The sequence below is a fragment of the Taudactylus pleione genome, unplaced genomic scaffold, assembly GCF_031769625.1.
Source record: "Taudactylus pleione unplaced genomic scaffold, aTauple2 ptg000377l, whole genome shotgun sequence".
Lineage (NCBI taxonomy): Eukaryota > Metazoa > Chordata > Amphibia > Anura > Myobatrachidae > Taudactylus > Taudactylus pleione.
The window spans coordinates 175,287-198,224 of record NW_028284778.1 but is presented as its reverse complement, the minus strand read 5'-3'; the positions used below and the strand labels follow the sequence as shown (position 1 = coordinate 198,224).

The window sequence follows — 22,938 nt, the reverse complement described above, 5'->3', positions numbered from 1 at the left end:
CTCTGTGGTGTCCGTGCCTGACGTCATCACCTGTACCCCAAGTTATCCTGTGGATACCCTATGGACCCTGATGTAGATATATATATATATATACTGTTTGCCTCCATGAAGATAGTCATAGTATAGGCTTATTTTGAAACTTTATTATTATTATCCTTTATTTATATGGCGCCACAAGGGTTCCGCAGCGCCTTACATAGTACAGAAACATAGTACATAAACAGTTGAACAGAACAAGAAAACAGTTATTAGTCTATTAAATGTTTATAGTTTGCTTAAAAAAAAAAAAAAAAATCAATGGTTGCAGAGAACCAATGTTTATAGCGAAATAATGTTTTGTATTCAAAGTTAAAAACATCGGTACTTCCAATGTTTTCTTTCGATGTCCCAAACCTATGTAGGTCCCTTCCTCCTATTGTGATGGCGGGTAGGGATGGCCATCGGTAGGGTTAACTGTCGATTCTGCAATAGGTGATTAACATCGATGGCATGGTACTATCGATGCTGTGTGTGTGGCGAGTGTGTTTACTGATGATTTGCATCCATCACTGCTGTGGGGAAGGACAGACAACTCAGCTGGCCAATCACTGAACTGGATGCTAGGGGGGGGTTTAGTGGCGCTGGTCAATGCAGCAGCATCTGTTGCCGAACTGCCCGGGTATTAGGGGGGTGGGCAGCAGTGTCCTAGCCTAGGCCAGCGGCTGCCAGTCACTCAGCACCAGTCTGTATGTACTGTACTGTGCAGGAGGACGCGGCTATAACCGGGCTCAGTAACCGGGAAGAGCTAGATCCCACCCCCCTTCGGTTTCTGTAGGATGATGTGATCAGCGGTAACCTGTCTCCGGCAGCCACGACATACATTGTACTAGCAGTCACTAGAGTAACATATTGTGCTCGTACTAGTGTCCTCACTACAGACCCGCGGCGGCCATTTTTCTGTAGTCTCCAGAGAAGGAGAAGAAGAAATCGGCGAGTGAGCGGCGGGCTAAAAAAAAGTCTCGAGTCCCGACCCAGAGAGACCCAGTACTTTTGCAGAGGTTGCTAACGGGGTGAGAAGCTGCATTGAGCGTGATCTCGGGTAGGGTGCAGTGACTGATGGTGTGCACGGGGTGTGGTGCAGTGAGGGTGTGCACGGGGTGGGGTGCAGTGAGGGTGAGCACGGGTGGGGTGCAGTGAGGGTGTTGCAGGTGTGAGGAGAGAATGGAAAGGGGAAGGAGATGTGATTACTGGAGGAGTGTTAGGAAGATCTCTCCAAGTTTCTTCATGTTATAGCCGTGTGCATGTATGTGTGCTGTGTTCTGTCATGGGTGACTATACAGGTTGTGCAGGTGATTGCTGTATATGTGCGTGTGAATATGCTGGTGGTGTGACGTAATTACTCTACGTGTCTGTCCTGTATATAATTATGTAGAGATCACTAGGTGCCGGGTGCTGATCAGTGAGGGGGGCATATTTTAATTTAGAAGGACAACATTTAAGACGTGATGTATCCCTACAGATCAGCACCCTGTACCTACAGTGATCACTGGGTATGTGATTGGTTTATCTGCCTATAATTACGCTGCGTGTCTGGTGTGATTGCTGTCAGGGCCGGTGCTAGGTCTCTAGGCACCCCAAGGCAAAGCTTCACTCAACTGCCCCTGCTTTCCCCAGGCAATGTGCCGTAGTCGAGCGCCCCCCACAAACCTAAAACAGTACGTATGTGCCACACATCCCTTCTGCCTATCTATGGATGGCAACATACTTGGCACAAAGAGACTGACTGCCAGCAGAATAACAAGCATTGGTGTCAGTGGCGTAACTAGGGTATTTGGAGCCCAGGGCAAATGTAAAACTGGAGCCCCCCCCTATGTGCGTGCTCCAAAGAATGGGTGTGTTCACTTAAAAATGGGGCGTGTCAGCATGACACGCACCCCTTTATCGTCACTCTGAACATTCCTTTCCATATGCACCTTTACCCCAGTAGTGCCCCTTATACAGTACCCCCAGTATGCAATGTCCCCAGTTGTTGTCCCTCTTATGCAGCATGCGCAGTGGGGAACATCGACCCGCTTGTGAGCGTACTGCCGCTCGCGAGCGGGTCTGAATGACCCCCATAGTTAGCCAGTGAATAAATACAGATAATACCAAAAGAATACACGTTTGCGCTCCACGCTCCAAAAGGCAGCTTAAACCAAATGTGACTGTCACCAATCACAATAAACTTTTAGACCAAAGAAGAATAAAAAAACAGGTAAAGCGCTCTTTCTAGGTACAGTACACAGGCTCATTAGTCCCGAAATGATGCAAATTAGACTCTTGAAGACGTAACAAAATAAAGGTAGTCACTTTTCTGAAGACTTTACGTTTTTCATTTGAAATCCCAGTTGCTACTGTTAAGATATCTGGTTCCTTCAGTTGAAATAACTAATAACCTGGTTCCTCCAATCATATGAATTCAGTTCAGGACTACAACCCCTGAGTGTCAATGTGATAGGCAATTTGGCATATGTAAGACAAGGTATAGGGACACAATATAGTGTAAAACCAAAAGCGGGGATAAAAACGAAGGGTTTTAATAGTTGTGGGTCTTGCATTGTCTGCACCACACATACGCAACAGGCTGCCAATTTGGAGACATTTACCTCTGGTTCTAATAGAAAGACTTTTAAAGTACAAGAATTTATGACTTGTAAAAGTATGAATTGCATATATGTAATTGAATGTGTATGTGGATTACAATATATTGGAAACATAGCCATAAAACTTAGAGAGCGTTGGACGAACACCTTAGAAATATTGGGAGGTATTATAAATCATTCTTTGTCCAAACATTTTATAGCAAAGCATCAGGGTTCTACAAATGGAAGTAAATGTATCATGGGTATTAAAAAAGTGGAAGGAAATTGGTGCACTAAAGGAGTGGAAACCTTCTTAGCCAAGGCTGAAATGAGATTAATTTATGAACACCTTTTTTTGGAGTTAAAATTAGGTGGTTTAATGCCGCAAATTCGGCCGTTTTTTTCACTAGAAATGAATTCACCAGCAGCTCAAATCGGAAGTACTTTTCATTCATTTCAGCCTAAATCGGGAATTTACCATTATTTGTTTTGCTATATTCTGCGTTTTTTTACATCCAAATCGGGGAGTAATTACAAGTTTCAAATGCACCACCTCCTGATCTGCAAGATTCCAGCAAACATACACAAATCAGTGTGATTTGGGTATATTTATTAATGTAAAGTCTGTTTTAAGGTTGTTTTTTTTTTTTTTTTTTAAATGACGTGGTGTCCCCCACAAAGCATAACCAGCCCCGGACTAGTCAGCCAGTCCTGGTTTCAAAATTTACGGGGGAACAAAACGTGTAGGGTTCCCCCTGTTGTTTAGGAACCAGCACCTGGCTGAAGGGCCAGTCCTGGTTTTAAATATAGTGGAAAAAAAATTGCGTAGGGATCCCCCTATATTTAAAACCAACACCGGACCCAAACCACCGGGGTGTAATGCCACAGATCGGAGACCCTATTACCGGGTCTCCAGGGCCAAAGCATTCGCACCCCAAGCAAGTCAGGCCAAGCTGGGGATCTCAGGGGAGGTGGGGACCCCCACAAGAAGGGGTCCTCCTCTCCAGAGCACCCCAGGCTTGGTCTGAAACCCCGGGCTCTTCCCCGCAGCCCTGTAGTGGTGGGTATGGGGATAATAAAGTGGTAAATAGGTCTAAACTATTGTATTGTACAGTGGAACTACAGGTGCCAGCATGCCTGCCCTTTGGCACTTGTGGAACTACAAGTGCTAGCAGGCGGCCGGCACCCGTACCTCCACTGTAAAATAAATAGTTAAATAAAGACATAACACACACACCTTAGATAGTACAAGCTTAATACTCACATGCCTCAAGATGACCGAAATCATCTGAAATTTCTCGCGGGCCGCTAGCCAATCAGCGGCCACTTTACATGTAGCGGCCGTTCATTGGCTGGGACCCACGTGGAACCAGCCAATGAGCGGCCGCTACATGTAAAGCGGATGCTGATTGGCTAGTGGCCCGCGAGAAATTTCAGATGATTTCGGTCATCTTGAGGCATGTGAGTATTAAGCTTGTACTATCTAAGGTGTGTGTGTTATGTCTTTATTTAACTATTTATTTTACAGTGGAGGTACGGGTGCCGGCCGCCTGCTGGCACTTGTTGTTCCATATGTGCCAAAGGGCAGGCATGCTGGCACCTGTACTTCCACTGTACAATACAATATGTTACTTTGATTTTACACATTATTACCCTCTGTACCCACAGCCCAGGGGAGCGGGGAAGAGCCCTGGGCTTCAGACCAAGCCTGGGGTTTCAGGAGAGGGGGGTTCCCACCTCCCCTGAGATCCCCCGCTTGGCCTGAGTGGCTTGGGGTGAGAATGCTTTGGCCCTGGAGACCCGGTAATAGGGTCTCCTGGCTGTGGCATTAGACCCTGGTCGTTTTGGGTTCAGTGCTGCTTTTAAATATAGAGGGAACCCTATGCAATTTTTTTACCCCTATAATTAAAACCAGGACTGGCCCTGCAGCCTGGTGCTGGTACCTAAATTACGGTGGAACCCTATTCGTTTTGTTCCCTGTAATTTTAGGTACCAGGACAGGCTGACAAGTCTGGGGCTGGTTATGATTTTGTGGGGGCACCCTACGTCATTTTTTTTCACATAATTTAACCCGTTTTTTACAGGTAAAAGACAAGCAGCTTATACATATCTCACTGATATGTTCATGCTGCTTGCTCGGGAGAGTTAGGCAGAGAGAAAACTGCAATCTCGGGTGAGTAATCTCCTGCAAAACGAGATACATTGGCCAACTCGATTTGCCTCAAATCGCCTGTTGGTAAATTGGAGAGATACAAAGTGATTAATTCACCCGAGTTTTGGCGAGACTAATCTCATTGAAAATCGGGACCATCTCGAATTTTAGTAAATTTACCCCTCTCACTGCATTGCTATTATCATCACCTTCTTTGCAGTGTACTGCACAGTGCATTCACACTATGCCCGGCCAATAGGAGCAGGAAAGGAGAGCTCGGGGGCGGGGCATGTGTAGAGGCAGAGCTAAGAGAGGAAAGCCAAGAAGCATAGCAGGTAAGGGGCCCAAGAGGGAGTACCTGCATGTGAGAGGGTCACCCAATGCTCCTAACGCCCTCATGATGGGGCAGTAGCCGATGATCTTAGATCGGGAGGAGTCGTTGGAACCGTTAGTGGGGGCGGGGCTATGGTCAGGGGGCGGGGCCTCAGATGAAAACTGTCAGGCTGCTGTAGCAGGAAAAAAATTCCTGCCTACGGCAGCACAGCGATTGGTGGTAGTCTGGCCAATCAGTGGGGTTAGGGAAAACTGCACCTGCGGGGGTGGCGGCAGCTGCAGATTGGACCTTTAAACTAATTACCGCTATTACATTTGACCTCAATACAGAAATCCACTCTGACAGTATTTCCAATTAGCCGGCAGATTAATATCCTAAAAAGACTTTGTATGCAGTGACTTCTAGACGATAACAAGTTATAACTTTGTCCTTTGATGGGTGAATGATGGTATTGTCTGGCCATTATCTGTATATTATTGCTCTGTGGGCCTGATTCAGAGCCGCTCGCTCTGAATCAGGGCCGGTCTTTTTTTTTTTTTTTTTTATAAGAACGGCCTCCTGGCCGCTCGCATAGCTGTGGGTGACCACCCACAGCTATAGCGAGCGGCCATGATGATGGTCGCAATGGCCAAGACCATCGCCACCATCGGGCTTGCGACGAGACGTGGTAGGGTCTAGTTGCCGCAAGCCCCAGACTGATTTCGGCTCTAACATGCGCTCTGGGCCACCATCGACCCGGTTGCGAGCGCTCAGCGCTTGCGACCGGGTCTGAATCAGGCCCTGTATCTCCAGGAGTGTGCTCATTCCTTACTGCATTTAATATTGTTACTCTCATTAGCAGTGAGCATTATAATCAGTGTGGGGTACAGTGTTAACAAATCGGCACACTCCGGGAGATAACGGGGGGCTTCTGCCAAGGAATGTGGTTACCCCACTACAATAAATAGACCAGCTAGACTGAGCTGCCGTCAGACAGACCTAATTATTATATGCTAATATAGATTTGGAAAATTCTAGTATTTAAAAATAATGTAATTTAAGGGGGCAAACACATAGTCACAGTTACTGGGCTCCTTATTCTTTGTTTTACATGTGTGGTCACCTATTTGCAGAGTGATTAAGCTGTGAGAAGGGCACAAAGATGTAAACGAGAAGACAATCCTGTAGAGACGCCATCATGGAAACGTTAAGACTATACAAGGTCAGAAATTAAATTAAATTAAGTTTATTAAAGTTAATTTTAGTGATTATCCATCTAGTGAGTAGAGCATTGAGAGGTTTGTGATTATCACAGTGACATCAGTATTATCTCTATTACTAACACAGGGACCTGACTGGGGAGGGAGGGAGTCTGGGAGTGTCACAGTGATATCACTATTATCTCTATTACTAACACAGGGACCTGACTGGGGAGGTGAGGGAGTCTGGGAGTGTCACAGTGACATCACTATTATCTCTATTACTAACACAGGGACCTGACTGGGGAGGTGAGGGAGTCTGGGAGTCTCACAGTGACATCACTATTATCTCTTACTAACACAGGGACCTGACTGGGGAGGTGAGGGAGTCTGGGAGTGTCACAGAGACATCACTCATCTCTTACTAACACAGGGACCTGACTGGGGAGGTGAGGGAATCTGGGAGACAGACTGCACCATTAGTTATTTTACTCAACCTGTATGTATGTGTAATATATAAATATATATATATATATATATATATATATATATATATACAGTCAGGTCCATACATTTTGGGACATTGACAGAATTTTCAGATTTTGGCCTCTATTCACCACCACAATGGTTTTGAAATGAAACAAACAAGATGTGCTTTAACTGCAGACTTTCAGATTTAATTTGAGGGTAATTACATCCAAATCAGGTGAACGGTGTAGGAATTACAACAGTTTCAATATGTGCCTCCCACTTTTTAAGGGGCCAAAAGTAATGGGACTATCAACTCAAAAGCTATTTCATGGACAGGTGTGGGCTATTCCCTCGTTATTTCATTATCAATTAAGCAGGTAAAAGGTCTGGAGTTGATTCTAGGTGTGACATTTGCATTTGGAATCAGTTGCCGTTGACTCTCAATATGAGATCCAAAGAGCTGTCACTATCAGTGAAGCAAGCCATCATTAGGCTGAAAAATCAAAACCAACCCATCAGAGAGATGGCAAAAACATTAGATGTGGCCAAATCAACTGTCTGGAACATTCTTAAAAAGAAAGAACGCACTGGAGAGCTCAGCAACACCAAAAGACCCGGAAGACCACAGAAAACAACTGTGGTGGATGACAAAATAATTATTTCCCTGGTGAAGAAAAAACCCTTCACAACAGTTGGCCAAATCAAGAACACTCTCCAGGAGGTAGATGTATATGTGTCAAAGTCAACAATCAAGAGAAGACTTCACAGGAGTGAATATAGAGGGTTCACCACAAGATGCAAACCATTGGTGAGCCACAAAAACATTAAGACCAGATTAGAGTTTGCCAAACAACATCTAAAAAAGCCATTACAGTTCTGGAACAACATCCTATGGACAGAGGAGACACAGATCAACTTGTACCAGAGTGATGAGAAGAGAAGGAAAGGAACTGCTCATGATCCAAAACATACCACCTCATCAGTGAAGCATGGTGGTGGTAGTGTCATGGCGTGGGCATGTATGGCTGCCAATGGAACTGGTTCCCTTGTATTTATTGATGATGTGACTGCTGACAAAAGCAGCAGAATGAATTCTGAAGTGTTTCGGGCAATATTATATGCTCATATTCAGTCAAATGCTTCAGAACTCATTGGACGGCGCTTCACAGTGCAGATGGACAATGACCCGGAACATACTGCAAAAGCAACCAAAGAGTTTTTTAAGGCTAATAAGTAGAATGTTATGCAACGGCCAAGTCAATCCCCTGACCTGAATCCGATTTGAGCATGCATTTCACTTGATGAAGACAAAACTGAAGGGAAAATGCCCCAAGAACAAGCAGGAACTGAAGACATTTGCAGTAGAGGCCTGGCAGGTGGAATAGTGGCCAAAATATGAAAATTCTATCAATGTCCCAATATTTATGGACCTGACTATATATATATATATATATATATATATATATATACATAATTAGGGGAGTGCACAGGCCACTTTTCGTGTTTTGGATCTTTCTTGTTTTGGATCTGTATTTTTTTTGGAAAAAAGCATAAAAACAGCTAAAATCACAGAATTTGTGGGTTTTTCTGTTCCTATGCTATTATTAACCTCAATAACATTAATTTCCACTCATTTCCAGTCTATTCTGAACACCTCACACCTCAGAATATTGTTTTTAGGCCAAAAGGTTGCACCGAGGCAGCTGGATGACTATGCTAAGCGACACGAGTGGGCGGCACAAACACGTGGCCCATCTAGGAGTGACACTGCAGTGGCAGACAGGATGGAAGTTTGAAAAACTAGGCCCCAAACAGTACTTAATGCAAAGAAAAAAAAGAGGTGCAAGATGGAATTGTCCTTGGGCCCTCCGACGCACCCTTATGCTGTATACACAGGACATGCACACTTTAACAAACCAATCATTTCAGCGCCAGGGTCTGCCACACGACTGTGGCTGAAATGATTGGTTCGTTTGAGCCCCCACAAAACAAGCTGGCAATTAATCTGTCCCTGCACAAACTGGCTCTACGGAGGCAAGATGTCAGCCTCATCCTCCGATTCCTCACCCTCTTCAGTGTTGTGTACAACCTCATCCTCACAAAGTATTAATTTATCCCCGCTGGAATCCACCACCACAGGTCCCTCTGTACGTTCTGGAGGCTGGTCTTCCTGGAAGAATTGATAATTAATTTTGATGAAAATCATCTTCTCCACATTTTGTGGAAGCAACCTCCTACGCCTTTCAAAGACAAGGTTCCTGGCTGCACTAAACACTCTTTCGGAGTACACACTGGAGGGGGGACAACTCAGGTAAAAAAGAGCCAGTTTAGAGGGGCCTCCAAATTGCCTCTTTTTCCTGCCAGTACAGGTACGGACTGTCTGCCATCCCTACTTGGATGCGGTCACCGATGTAATCCTCCACCATTCTGTCAATGGTGACAGTATCATATGCAGTGACAGTAGACATGTCAGAAATTGTTCACAGAAAAAAGAAATTTGCCCCCCAGCACACTGCAGCTAAATCAAAAATACTTGAATCCTACATGATAATAGAAATTCAAAGGTATTGGTTACATACATTTCCAAATATATAAATAAGCGCTGGGCCGACGTCAAGGCTCCTCTATACCAGCGTCCCTAACAAGGGGTTCACGTCCGAGAAGCAAGGCACCCCAAAAAATTCCAGCCAAGGACCATCCCCAGGGCATCACACGAAAAGGGGAAAAAAGGTATATATACACTACCATTCAAAAGTTTGGGGGTCACCCAGACAATTTCGTGTTTTACATGAAAACTGACTTTTATTTATCAAATGAGTTGCAAAATGAAAAGAACATATAGCCAAGACATTGGCAATGTTAGAATTAATTATTTTTATTTGAAATAATAATTTTGTCCTTCAAACGTTTGCAGCTAGTATAGTCATTTACCACATGAACAATGTGTAGAGTGTATTTCTGATTAATTTAATGTTATCTTCATTGAAAAAAACAGTGCTTTTCTTTCAAAAATAAGGAAATTTCTAAGTGACCCCAAACTTTTTGAATGGTAGTGTATGTATATATGTGTATGTGTGCGTGTGTGTGTATATGTGTGTGTGTGTGTATATATATATATATATATATATATCTATACTGTATATCCATAGTTAGGCTTTACACAGCCATAGAGGGCACTCACCATAATGTATGCTACAAAACATTTTAATAGAAAAAAATTCACATCACCAAATCCATATAGTCGTAGTCAACGTTTCGACCCCTTAATGGTATTTGTCAAGACAAGTCACCATATGTCAACCATCCAGCTTTCTGACCAGGAGCATACTGACCTGACCACTACAACTCCCTTAAGTACTCTCACCAATACAGATAATTCAATCACTTATTCAATTAATGAATTGCTAACAGAATCATAAAGCACAGCTGTGACGACACGAATCAGGTGACCAGAGCAGAGTACCTGGCCGAGGGGAGGGAACTCCCACATGTCAGCCAGTACATCCCCGATCCACCATAAGCGTCATCATTAATCACCATAACACAATCTCACCACTTACCAGAGAGCGTGTCATCGCACATGAAGCACACCGTGCTCCAGGCTCTCACCACGCAATCCAGTGACGCCCAGTGTAGCAGCATCCAGTCCCTGGCACATCGCTCCATATCAGGGCCCGGGCAGAAACACTCCAACACCCCGCCGTATCAGGGTCTGTCACAACCATTAACTTCCGTGCGTGTCACCGCATCGGAAGTACGCTAACCAATGTGTAATCACGCTCAGGGTTGCCTAGCAACCGGAGCATAAGTTCACTAAGGCCAATTGGTATATAAACAAAAACGGCCTTAGAGAATACAAGTCCGTTCACATAGCTGTGCATTATTCTATATACAAATACAGATCTTGGAATAATTAAAGATTGGGACATATTATCACACTAGGTACTAAGGGAGCTTTAGATAGACTACAATTTCCTAAATACTAAATAGAACATACATAAACAATAATTACAATATTATACAACAAACTTAATCAAAATGTAAACAATAAACAAAAAAATTAAATAAATAGAAATAGATCATCAACCTAATACCAACAAAAATAAAATATCAAAAACACCCTAAAAAAATGCCATAAAATTCTATTGATATCATACAGTGTTTAACACACTGCCGTGTTCCATAGAGTTACTCATAGCCAGAACCTCCTTTATATAATCCATACTCCTAGTGAAGAAAGACTCTAAGGGGATTATTTTCATTGAGACCGCCAGGCGTAATTGTATTAAGGGAATGGATCCAGCGGGCCTCCCTTTTCTGCAGTGAAAGTTCACGATCTCCTCCTCTGATCGGGGCAGGAATGTGGTCGATTATCATACAACGCATGGTTGATACTTGATGGCTCAGATCAACAAAATGTTTGGCCACAGACTTATCAGAGCTCCCCATCTCAAGTGCTGTGCAGATCGATGCACGGTGGTTGGCCATCCGCTCTCTAAATGTCCTGGTCGTCATTCCAATATAATATAAGCCACAAGGGCATGTGAGGAAGTAGATCACATATTTCATCGTACAGAACAATTTATGGTTGATTCTAATTTTCTTCCCACTATGAGGGTGTGGAAAGGTATCACCGCACAACATCGATCGACAGGTGACACAAGTATTACATTTAAAACAACCTGTCTTCTTATTCCTCAGCTAGGTCGACGTCGCTACAGAAGGTTGTAATATTGGGCGCATGAGGAGTTGTCTCAAATTTGGCGCCCTCCTATAGGCGCTCATTGGTATTGGGCATCTGTCCAGTTTCAGTGATGGATCGGTACTAATCACCGGCCAATATTTTTTGAGGGTCTGCGCTGAGGCCGATGATGTATGATCAAAGGCGGTTACATATATCATACGATCAGCCATCTTTTTGGTTTGATCAACTTTCAATGGTGTCGATACCTGTTGATTTGCCTTGGTGACACAGTGGTCAATGGTCGTAGGTGAGTACCCCCTAGCCAAAAATCGTAATTTCATGTCATCAATTTGAGCTCGTGCTGTTTCAGCTGAGGAATTTATTCACAGTACCCGTAAGAATTGGGAGACTGGGAGGCTCTCCTTCAATGTAGTAGGATGCTGACTATTGGCTCTTAGTAATGTATTTCGGTCGGTAGATTTCCGAAAAAGTGTGAACCCAAGTTGGTCACCATCTCTATATACCGAGACGTCCAAGAAGTCTATTGCATTCTGATCAATAGCAAAAGTGAATTTTACTGGTTCAGGAAGTGTATTCAATTCTTCAATCATTGTAATAAACTCTGCCCTTGTGCCAGACCAAATGATAAAAACATCATCTAAAAAACATATATATGTTACCAACTTGTCACTATATTGGCGACAAATATATTTTTCCTCATAGGCTGCCATATATAGATTCGCGTACGATGGCACGATATTTGAACCCATCGCTGTACCCGCTATCTGAGCATAATAATCCGAACCATACATGAAATAATTATTTTCAAGAATCAACTTAGTTGATGGCATAAGTTATTCAATCGGAGGCTCACATTGTCCAGCTCGAATCAGACATTTACAAATCGTTTCGAGACCACCTGTATGTGGAATGATGGTATACAGTGATTGTACATCTAGTGTTGCCAGCCACATATCAGGAACAATCGATGACACTAGCCGTACTTTATCAAGAAAGTCAAGTATCTCTGATGTCGCTGGCAACCTGTTTCACAAGAGGTTGGAGGAATTGGTCAACAAAGACCGCCAACAGTTGAAGTAGTGAGCCCCTGGCCGAGATTATTGGACGGCCGGGTGGATCCTCCAACCTCTTGTGAATCTTGGGCAATGTATATAAAATCGGAGTACTGGGATGATCCACTATTAGGTAGTCAGCTGTTTTCTTGTCTATCCAACCAGCTCCGAGGCCCATACTCACAATCTGATCAATAGATCGTTTAATAGACACTGAGGGATCATACTCTAATTGCACATAGGTATCAGAGTCTGCTAGCTGACGTTGAATCTCATTGTATTGACTCCAATCTTGTACAACCAATGCCCCACCTTTATCAGCGGGGCGTATAGTAATAGTATCATTATTTTTTAATGTTGTAAGAGCCTTTCTTTGTTCTAAGGTCATATTAAAATATCTCGGTTTAGATAGGCAGTGTTTCTGCATTTCCAACTCAGTCATCCTGCCAAATGTTCTAATACTGGGATTGTACGATACTGGATCAAACACACTTGGTCTAGTACATTTGCTGATATGTTCAGTCTATTTACAAGAGTCAGAAAAATGTTCATGTAACCTTAGTTTTCTATTGAATCGATAGTTATCGACCAGATTATCAAATGAGTTATGTCTCGTTGTAGGTATAAAAGATAAACCTAATGCTAAAACAGATCTCTCAACGTCACTAATATCATATGATGATAGATTAAAGACCAGGTCTAGTTCCTGGGTTTTCTTCCTCGTCTTTTTGTAACCACCGCCTCGCCTCTGGTGATTCCTGACCCTCCGTCTCTTTGCAATGGCGGGTATGTTGGGGGTCTTTGATCTAAAAAATCATATCGATCTCTGGCAACATCAGTGCTGTCTGACGTCCCACCTTCTGAAGAGGAGGGAGCAGTGGAATGATCAGTGGTGTAAGCTGTTCTATATCTGCGAGATCTTGGGGGTCTCCATCTCCGGTGGCTCTCACCAACCAGCCATCTATATACCATATGGGTCTTATAATCCGAGTTCACAGTTTCTAATTTCTTTCTTTTAAATTGTAACAATTCTTGATGATACGAGTCAACCTGACACCAAATCTTATCAATCCATGGTTCAGTTTTATCACTAGTGAGCTTTTTCAAATTTAAGCCTTTAAAAGGTATCAATATCTAACCAATCTTTTTAAGTTCACTACTGACCTCCTCAATAACCAGAAGAATCAAATCTGCTGAACATTTATTCAAAACTCCACACCATTTCGCACAGAAAGGTGGGATTAGTTCTACCTATTGTTGGTATATTAAATATTGTGCCATCGTACGCAAATCTATATATGGCAGCCTATGAAGAAAAATAGATTTGTCGCCAATATAGTGACAAATTGGTAACATGCGTTTTATAGATGATGTTTTTATCATTTGGTCTGGCACAAGGGCAGAGTTTATTACAATGATCGAAGAATTGAATGCACTTCCTGAACCAGTAAAATTCACTTTTGCTATTGATCAGAACACAATAGACTTCTTGGACGTCTCGGTATATAGAGATGGTGACCAACTTGGGTTCACACTTTTTCGGAAATCTACCGATACATTACTAAGAGCCAATAGTCAGCATCCTACTACATTGAAGGAGAGCCTCCCAGTCTCCCAATTCTTACGGGTACTGTGGATAAATTCCTCAGCTGAAACAACACGAGCTCAAATTGATGACATGAAATTACGATTTTTGGCTAGGGGGTACTCACCTACAACCATTGACCGCTGTGTCACCAAGGCATATCAATGGGTATCAACACCATTGAAAGTTGATCAAACCAAAAAGATGGCTGATCTTATGATATATGTAACACCTTTGATCATACATAGTCTGCCTCAGCGCAGACCCTCAAAAAATATTGGCCGGTGATTAGTACCGATCATCACTGAAACTAGACAGATGCCCAATACCAATGAGCGCCTATAGGAGGGTGCCTAATTTGAGACCACTCCTCATGCCCATACAATGTTACAACCTTCTGTAGCGACGTCGACCTAGCTGAGGAATAGGAAGACAGTTTGTTTTAAATGTAATACTTGTGTCACCTGTCGATCGATGTTGAAAAATAGAATCAACCATAAATTATTCTGTACTATGAAATATGTGATCTACCTCCTCATGTGCCCTTGTGGCTTATATTATATTGGAATGGCCACCAGGACATTTAGAGAGCGGATGGCCAACCACCGTGCATCGATCCGCACAGCACTTGAGATGGGGAGCTCTGATAAGTCTGTGGCCAAGCATTTTGTCAATCTGTGCCATCAAGTATCGACCATGCGATGTATGATAATCGACCACATTCCTGCCCCGATCAGAGGAGGAGATCGTGAACTTTTACTGTGGAAAAGTGAGGCCCGCTGGATCCATTCCCTTAATACAATTACGCCTGGCGGTCTCAATGAAAATAATCCCCTTAGAGTCTTTCTTCACTAGGAGTATGGATTATATAAAGGAGGTGCTGGCTATGAGTAACTCTATGGAACACGGCACTGTAGGATATTAATAGAATTTTATGGCATTTTTTTAGGGTGTTTTTGAAATTTTATTTTTGTTGGCATTAGGTTGGTGATCTATTTCTATTTGTTTAATTTTATTGTTTCAATTTTGATTGTTTGTTGTATAATATTGTAATTATTGTTTATGTATGTTCTATTTAGTATTTAGGAAATTGTATAGTCTATCTAAAGCTCCCTTAGTACCTAGGGTGATAATTTATGAGACTGTCCGTCTTCTGTGCGCTTCAATCGCAACTCTGACTTAGTGCGTATGAAATCTGGGTGCAAGCGCAGGGCGAAGAAGAAAGAAAAATGCTCCGCTGCCTCCAACATTGCTGCTGCATCCGATTTAGATTCCGCCCCACATCCTGCTGCACTTTCCTTCAAGCATGAGCTGTCTTATTTACCACTATTTGTGGGCTCAGGATTGTTCCCCAATTCTGTCATGCCCTTCACACAGATTAACATGTCTGCAAATTGACATTTGACACTGAATTTGTGCGATTTGTCCAATACTATTGGTAAAATTAACACCTATCAAAAAGGTGCATAGGGGGGTATCCAATTAGCAGCGCTAAAGTAGCGCTGCTAATTGATCACGGCGGGGCTATCCTATTAGCCATAAAGTGCCGCCCGACACCGGCACTTATCGTGGCATTTTTTCACCACCTAAAGGGCGAAAACACATAGGTCTGCGAGCTTATCACGGGTCTTGTTTTCGGGACAAATAATAGGATAGCATGAAAAAAAACATCGGCTGAGGCACCATTTTTTAATTTGGCACCGCTGCTGAACTCTGCAGAATGGCTGGCAGGAACTGGATCCTCTCAGATCCAGGCCTGCCGCAGCCATATCCCGCAGCCTGCAATGCCGCTGGGTCTAGCCGCTATTGCTCGCTACCTCCCCCCGGGTTCCAGCCACAGCTAATGTCCGCTACCTCCCCGGGTCCCACCGCCGATACCGCCTGCAAAAGACAAACATCTTTGTGCACCCAGGTGAAGTCACAGTACACCCCCTGCTGGAGGCACCTAGTGAGGTTGCGCAACAAGTTGAAGCTCCCTATCTATATAGTGGATCATTTGTGAGGTAATAGCTATTTGTGATGTAATAGTCATTCTGCCGTGTTCGGCAGCAGTGCCGTTTTCAAAAAATGTCTCAGTGACATTTTTTAAATTAAAAGATGGCCGCTGCGAGCCAATCACAGCTCACAACGTCATCACCTTGCTCCTTCGGCTGTCTTATGTAAGCCAGCGCGAGGCATCGGCATGGCAGTCCGACGGCGGGGAGGGAGCAGTGAAGAGCTCCCGAAGAAAGAAGACCCTGGAAGCCCTAGTGGGTGGCGGCCATGTAAAAGAGCTAATTGGCTGCCAAACCCCAGGTGACGATACCGGAAGACCTGGCGGGTTGGCTCCCACGAGACTAAGACGACGGAAGCCCTGGCGGGTTGGCGCCCGCCAGGTGAAGATGATGGAAGCCCTGGGGCAGCGGCGGCGGCGCCGTAAAAGAGCTTAAAGGCCAATGACTCCAGGTGAAGGTGCAGCTAAATTTATTATTTTAAAAATCTGTAATGTGTTTATTTTAATATTTATTTTACAGGTGTACTACAGGTACCAGCGGGCCCTAATGCCCCGCTTGCTGGTACTTGTGGTTCTCGAAGCACCAGCATGCGGGGGAAACTTGCTGGGACCTGTAGTTTACCTGCAAAAGACAATATTTAACTTTATTTGCACTACACAATAAAACCCAGCACCCACCGCCCAGGGGCGCTGGGGATAGCCCCGGGCTATCAGCCTAGGCCTGGGGTGCCCTGGAGAAAGTGACCACTTTATTGGGGGTCTCCAGTCCCCAGGGATTCCCAGCCTGGGCTGACTAGCGGTCAGGGTTAATGCTTTGGCCGGGGATCCAGTGAAAGGGTTCCCTTGGCTGTGGCATTGTCCCCCCCGTTAGAAAGAGCTCAGTGCTGGTTATGGAAAATACAGGGGACCCCTACTCTTTTTGTCCCCTGTAATTCCAAAATTAGGATCGGCTCACTGAGCCCAGTGCTAAATACAGGGAACCCCTATGTCTTTTGTCCCCTGTATTTTAACAACCAGGGCTGGCTCAAAAAATCCTAGTGCTGGTTGTGTTAAATACAGGGGACCCCTGTATTTTCACAACCAGGACTGGCAGTGAAAAGCCCTGGGCTGGTTGTGCTTTAGGGGTGGCACTTTACACAATCAACCCGGCACCCATCTACCAGGGTATTGGGTGGTACAGTGTGGCATGGATGCGGGAAGACAGAACAGCGCAGATGGGTAAAGTCAGTTTGGGGCAGATGAGGGAATACAGACTAGTACAAATGGGAGAATTCACAACTGTAGGGATTGGGGAAAACAGACTTGTGTGGAAGGGGGGGAAAACAGAGTGGCACGGTTGGGGGTGACAGAGTGGAGCAGATGGAGGAAGAAAAGTGGCACAGATGAGGGGAAGACAGAGTGGCATGGCATGGGGGAAGGTAGTAGTGAAAACGGAAGGAAACAGTGGCACGGATGCAGACAGACAGTGCGGTGTGGATGGGGAAAGACAAATTGGTGCGGATGAGGGAATAAAGAACTAGAACAGTTGGGAGACCACACAACAGTAGGGATTGAGGAAGATAGAGCAGAATGGAGGTGAAGCTACTGTACATGCATAGACAAAGTATGATAGTTTTATCAATTAGGAAACCTGTGTAGTTTGAGCAATTAGGGAGCCAGTGTAGTCTGAGTGAGAAGGATGTTGGAACCCAGTGGGATTGTTGAGGTGACCGAATGGGAAGATTGTGGGCACTGAGTGAGATGTGTGTGCCACATAATTGCTCAGACCTCCGTTGCATAGACTGCATGTGCGTATTCTAATGAGCACACAATTCTGTGAATTAGCAGCTCCACCATTTTGTGAGTGACAGTAATCTCTCTCTGTGAGAGTGCTGAATCTGCAGTTTACCACAGGGTGTGATGGCATAGCATATCTGTATTGCGCAAGGAACACGTCCATTAAGGAGTCAGCCTTAATGATCATAATTACATTTCTTTTTTGAGTTTGAGTGGCAGAAATTCAGTAGGTTTAGTGAAATTTCAGATTGTGTCTAAGAAGCCTTTATGGGACATGTGAAACCATAAGGTTTTTAGTCTATGGATTATATAATATGTGTGTGTGTGTGTGCTTTAGTGAACAGAAACCGAAGAAAACAAACTTTGCCCCATTTTTGCGAACCAAAGTACCATTTACTAGCGAATGTATGTAGTAAGTGTTTACACATAGAATAGGAGTTATGTTTGTAAAATAGGCTCTTCTTGCTCCATTAATCAATACAAGCAATTACAGATAGGAGCATCAAGTAGATAGAAATAAGGATCTCTTCATATATGAAAGTGACTTTCCCCTGTATAAACATCGAGCAGCTGTGTGTGTCTAATACACTTGTCATCTTCTGCTTAGGGTGTAGGATAAGAGATTGCTGTAGTGACAGAGGAGGGTGTAGGATAAGAGATTGCTGTAGTGACAGAGGAGGGTGTAGGATAAGAGATTGCTGTAGTGACAGAGGAGGGTGTAGGATAAGAGACTGCTGTAGTGACAGAGGAGGGTGTAGGATAAGAGATTGCTGTAGTGACAGAGGAGGGTGTAGGATAAGAGATTGCTGTAGTGACAGAGGAGGGTGTAGGATATTATTGATAATCCGATATTATTATTGTGTTTTATTGTTTTGTGGGTTAATTAGGGTGAAGAACTGACTAATATAAAAGAAGAAAATGTAGAGGGAGAAGAAGAGACGTATGTGGGGGGTGATCAGCAGTGTAAGGAGGAGGAAATCCCTACAGATATCAGCACAGGTGAGTAATAATCACTGAGTACAGAACAGTCACATATTCTCCTTGTTCTGTCACTACAGCCATCACTTATCCTACACCCTCCTCTGTCACTACAGCACTCTCTTATCCTACACCCTCCTCTGTCACTACAGCCATCTCTTATCCTACACCCTCCTCTGTCACTACAGCAATCTCTTATCCTACACCTTCCTCTGTCACTACAGCAATCTCTTATCCTACACCCTCTGTCACTACAGCCATCTCTTATCCTACACCATCCTCTGTCACTACAGCCATCTCTTATCCTACACCCTCCTCTGTCACTACAGCACTCTCTTATCCTACACCCTCCTCTGTCACTACAGCCATCTCTTATCCTACACCCTCCTCTGTCACGACAGCAATTTCTTATTCTACACCCTCCGCTGTCACTACAGCAATCTCTTATCCTACACCCTCCTCTGTCACTACAGCAATCTCTTCTCCTACACCCTCCTCTGTCACTACAGCAATCTCTTATCCTACACTAGTGGTGGCGAACCCTGGTACTCCAGCTGCTGTGGGACTACTTATCCCAGCATGCCATGCCACAGTTTTAGTATTCCATAATAGCAAAACTCTGGCAGTGCATGCTGGGATATGTACTCCCACAGCAGCTGGAGTGCCTGGGTTCACCACCACTGTCCTGCACCCTTATCTGTCACTACAACAATCTTTCATCCTACACCCTCCTCTGTCACTACATCAATCTCTTATCCTACACCCTCCTCTGTCACTACAGCCATCTCTTATCCTACACCCTACTCTGTCACTACAGCCATCTCTTATCCTACACCCTCCTCTGTCACTACAGCACTCTCTTATCCTACACCCTCCTCTGTCACTACAGCACTCTCTTATCCTACACCCTCCTCTGTCACTACAGCAATCTCTTATCCTACACCCTCCTCTGTCACTACAGCAGTCTCTTATCCTACACCCTCCTCTGTCACTACAGCAGTCTCTTATCCTACACCCTCCTCTGTCACTACAGCAATCTCTTATCCTACACCCTCTACTGTCACTACAGCAATCTCTTATCCTACACCCTCCTCTGTCACTACAGCAATCTCTTATCCTACACCCTCCTCTGTCACTACAGCAATCTCTTATCCTACACCCTCCTCTGTCACTACAGCAGTCTCTTATCCTACACCCTCCTCTGTCTCTACAACAATCTTTCATCCTACACCCTCCTCTGTCACTACAGCCATCTCTTATCCTACACCCTCCTCTGTCACTACAGCCATCTCTTATCCTACACTCTCCTCTGTCACTACAGCCATCTCTTATCTTACACCCTCCTCTGTCACTACAGCCATCTCTTATCCTACACCCTCCTCTGTCACTACAGTACTCTCTTATCCTACACCCTCCTCTGTCACTACAGCCATCTTTTATCCTACACCGTCCTCTGTCACTACAGCAATCTCTTATCCTACACCCTCCTCTGTCACTACAGCCATCTCTTATCCTACACCCTCCTCTGTCACTACAGCAATCTCTTATCCTACAGCAATCTCTTATCCTATACCCTCCTCTGTCACTACAGCAATCTCTTATCCTACACCCTCCTCTGTCACTACAGCAGTCTCTTATCCTACACCCTCCTCTGTCACTACAGCAATCTCTTATCCTACACCCTCCTCTGTCACTACAGCTACAGCCGTCTCTTATCCTACACCCTCCTCTGTCACTACAGCCGTCTCTTATTCATCACCCTCCTCTGTCACTACAGCAATCTCTTATCCTACACCCTCCTCTGTCACTACAGCAATCTCTTATCTTACACCCTCCTCTGTCACTACAGCAATCTCTTATCCTACACCCTCCTCCGTCACTACAGCAATCTCTTATCCTACACCCTCCTCTTGCACTACAGCCATCTCTTATCCTACACCTTCCTCTGTCACTACAGCCATTCTTATCCTACAACCTCCTCTGTCATTACAGCAATCTCTTATCCTACACCCTCCTCTGTCACTACAGCAATCTCTTATCTTACACCCTCCTCTGTCACTGCAGCAATCTCTTATCCTACACCCTCCTCTGTCACTACAGCCATCTCTTATCCCACACCCTCCTCTGTCACTACAGCAATCTCTTATCCCACACCCTCCTCTGTCACTACAGCCATCTCTTATCCTACACCCTCCTCTGTCACTACAGCCATCTCTTATCCTACACCCTCCTCTGTCACTACAGCCATCTCTTATCCTACACCCTCCTCTGTCACTACAGCAATCTCTTATCCTACACCCTCCTCTGTCACTACAGCAGTCTCTTATCCTACACCCTCCTCTGTCACTACAGCACTCTCTTATCCTACACCCTCCTCTGTCACTACAGCAATCTCTTATCCTACAGCAATCTCTTATCCAATACCCTCCTCTTTCACTACAGCAATCTCTTATCCTACACCCTCCTCTGTCACTACAGCAGTCTCTTATCCTACACCCTCCTCTGTCACTACAGCCGTCTCTTATCCTACACCCTCCTCTGTCACTACAGCCGTCTCTTATCCTACACCCTCCTCTGTCACTACAGCCGTCTCTTATCCTACACCCTCCTCTGTCACTACTGCAGTTCCTTATCCTACACCCTCCTCTGTCACTACAGCAATCTCTTATCCTACACCCTTCTCTGTCACTACAGCAATCTCTTATCTTACACCCTCCTCCGTCACTACAGCAATCTCTTATCCTACACCCTCCTCCGTCACTACAGCAATCTCTTATCCTACACCCTCCTCTGTCACTACAGCAATCTCTTATCTTACACTCTCCTCTGTCACTACAGCAATCTCTTATCCTACACCCTCCTCTGTCACTGCAGCAATCTCTTATCCTACACCCTCCTCTGTCACTGCAGCAATCTCTTATCCTACACCCTCCTCTGTCACTGCAGCAATCTCTTATCCTACACCCTCCTCTGTCACTGCAGCAATCTCTTATCCTACACCCTCCTCTGTCACTGCAGCACTCTCTTATCCTACACCCTCCTCTGTCACTGCAGCAATCTCTTATCCTACACCTTCCTCTGTCACTACAGCAATCTCTTATCGTACACCTTCCTCTGTCACTACAGCAATCTCTTATCCTACACCCTCCTCTGTCACTACAGCCATCTCTTATCCTACACCCTCCTCTGTCACTACAGCCATCTCTTATCCTACACCCTCCTCTGTCACTACAGCACTCTCTTATCCTACACCCTCCTCTGTCACTACAGCAATCTCTTATTCTACACCCTCCTCTGTCACTACAGCAATCTCTTATCCTACACCCTCCTCTGTCACTACAGCAATCTCTTATCCTACACCCTCCTCTGTCACTACAGCAATCTCTTATCCTACACTAGTGGTGGCGAACCCTGGTACTCCAGCTGCTGTGGGACTACTTATCCCAGCATGCCATGCCGCAGTTTTAGTATTCCATAATAGCAAAACTCTGGCAGTGCATGCTGGGATATGTACTCCCACAGCAGCTGGAGTGCCTGGGTTCACCACCACTGTCCTGCACCCTTATCTGTCACTACAACAATCTTTCATCCTACACCCTCATCTGTCACTACATCAATCTCTTATCCTACACCCTCCTCTGTCACTACAGCCATCTCTTATCCTACACCCTACTCTGTCACTACAGCCATCTCTTATCCTACACCCTCCTCTGTCACTACAGCACTCTCTTATCCTACACCCTCCTCTGTCACTACAGCACTCTCTTATCCTACTCCCTCCTCTGTCACTACAGCAATCTCTTATCCTACAGCAATCTCTTATCCTATACCCTCCTCTTTCACTACAGCCATCTCTTATCTTACACCCTCCTCTGTCACTACAGCAGTCTCTTATCCTAGACCCTCCTCTGTCACTACAGCAATCTCTAATCCTACACCCTACTCTGTCACTGCAGCAATCTCTTATCCTACACCCTCCTCTGTCACTACAGCAATCTCTTATCCTACACCCTCCTCTGTCACTACAGCAATCTCTTATCCTACACCCTCCTCTGTCGCTACAGCAACCTCTTATCCTACACCTTCTACTGTCACTACAGCAATCTCTTATCCT

General features: G+C 44.6%; 1 protein-coding gene across 3 annotated transcripts in view; it reads left to right on the top strand.

Moving 5' to 3' along the window:
* The first annotated feature begins 714 nt into the window (after nucleotides 1-714).
* Nucleotides 715-22,938, top strand: part of LOC148507965 (uncharacterized) — a 61,604-nt gene continuing 39,380 nt past the window's right edge. The window contains exons 1-3 of one of the 3 annotated variants that reach the window (XM_088445141.1): nucleotides 715-1,049; nucleotides 6,199-6,287; nucleotides 18,734-18,845. In XM_088445141.1, the coding sequence (XP_088301267.1) occupies nucleotides 6,264-6,287; nucleotides 18,734-18,845 (136 nt within the window). In that variant the 5' untranslated portion in view covers nucleotides 715-1,049; nucleotides 6,199-6,263. Of the gene's footprint in view, nucleotides 1,079-1,453; nucleotides 1,530-6,198; nucleotides 6,288-18,733; nucleotides 18,846-22,938 lie in introns of those variants that run through there. The other 2 variants (XM_088445142.1, XM_088445143.1) reach the window with 2 other exon arrangements.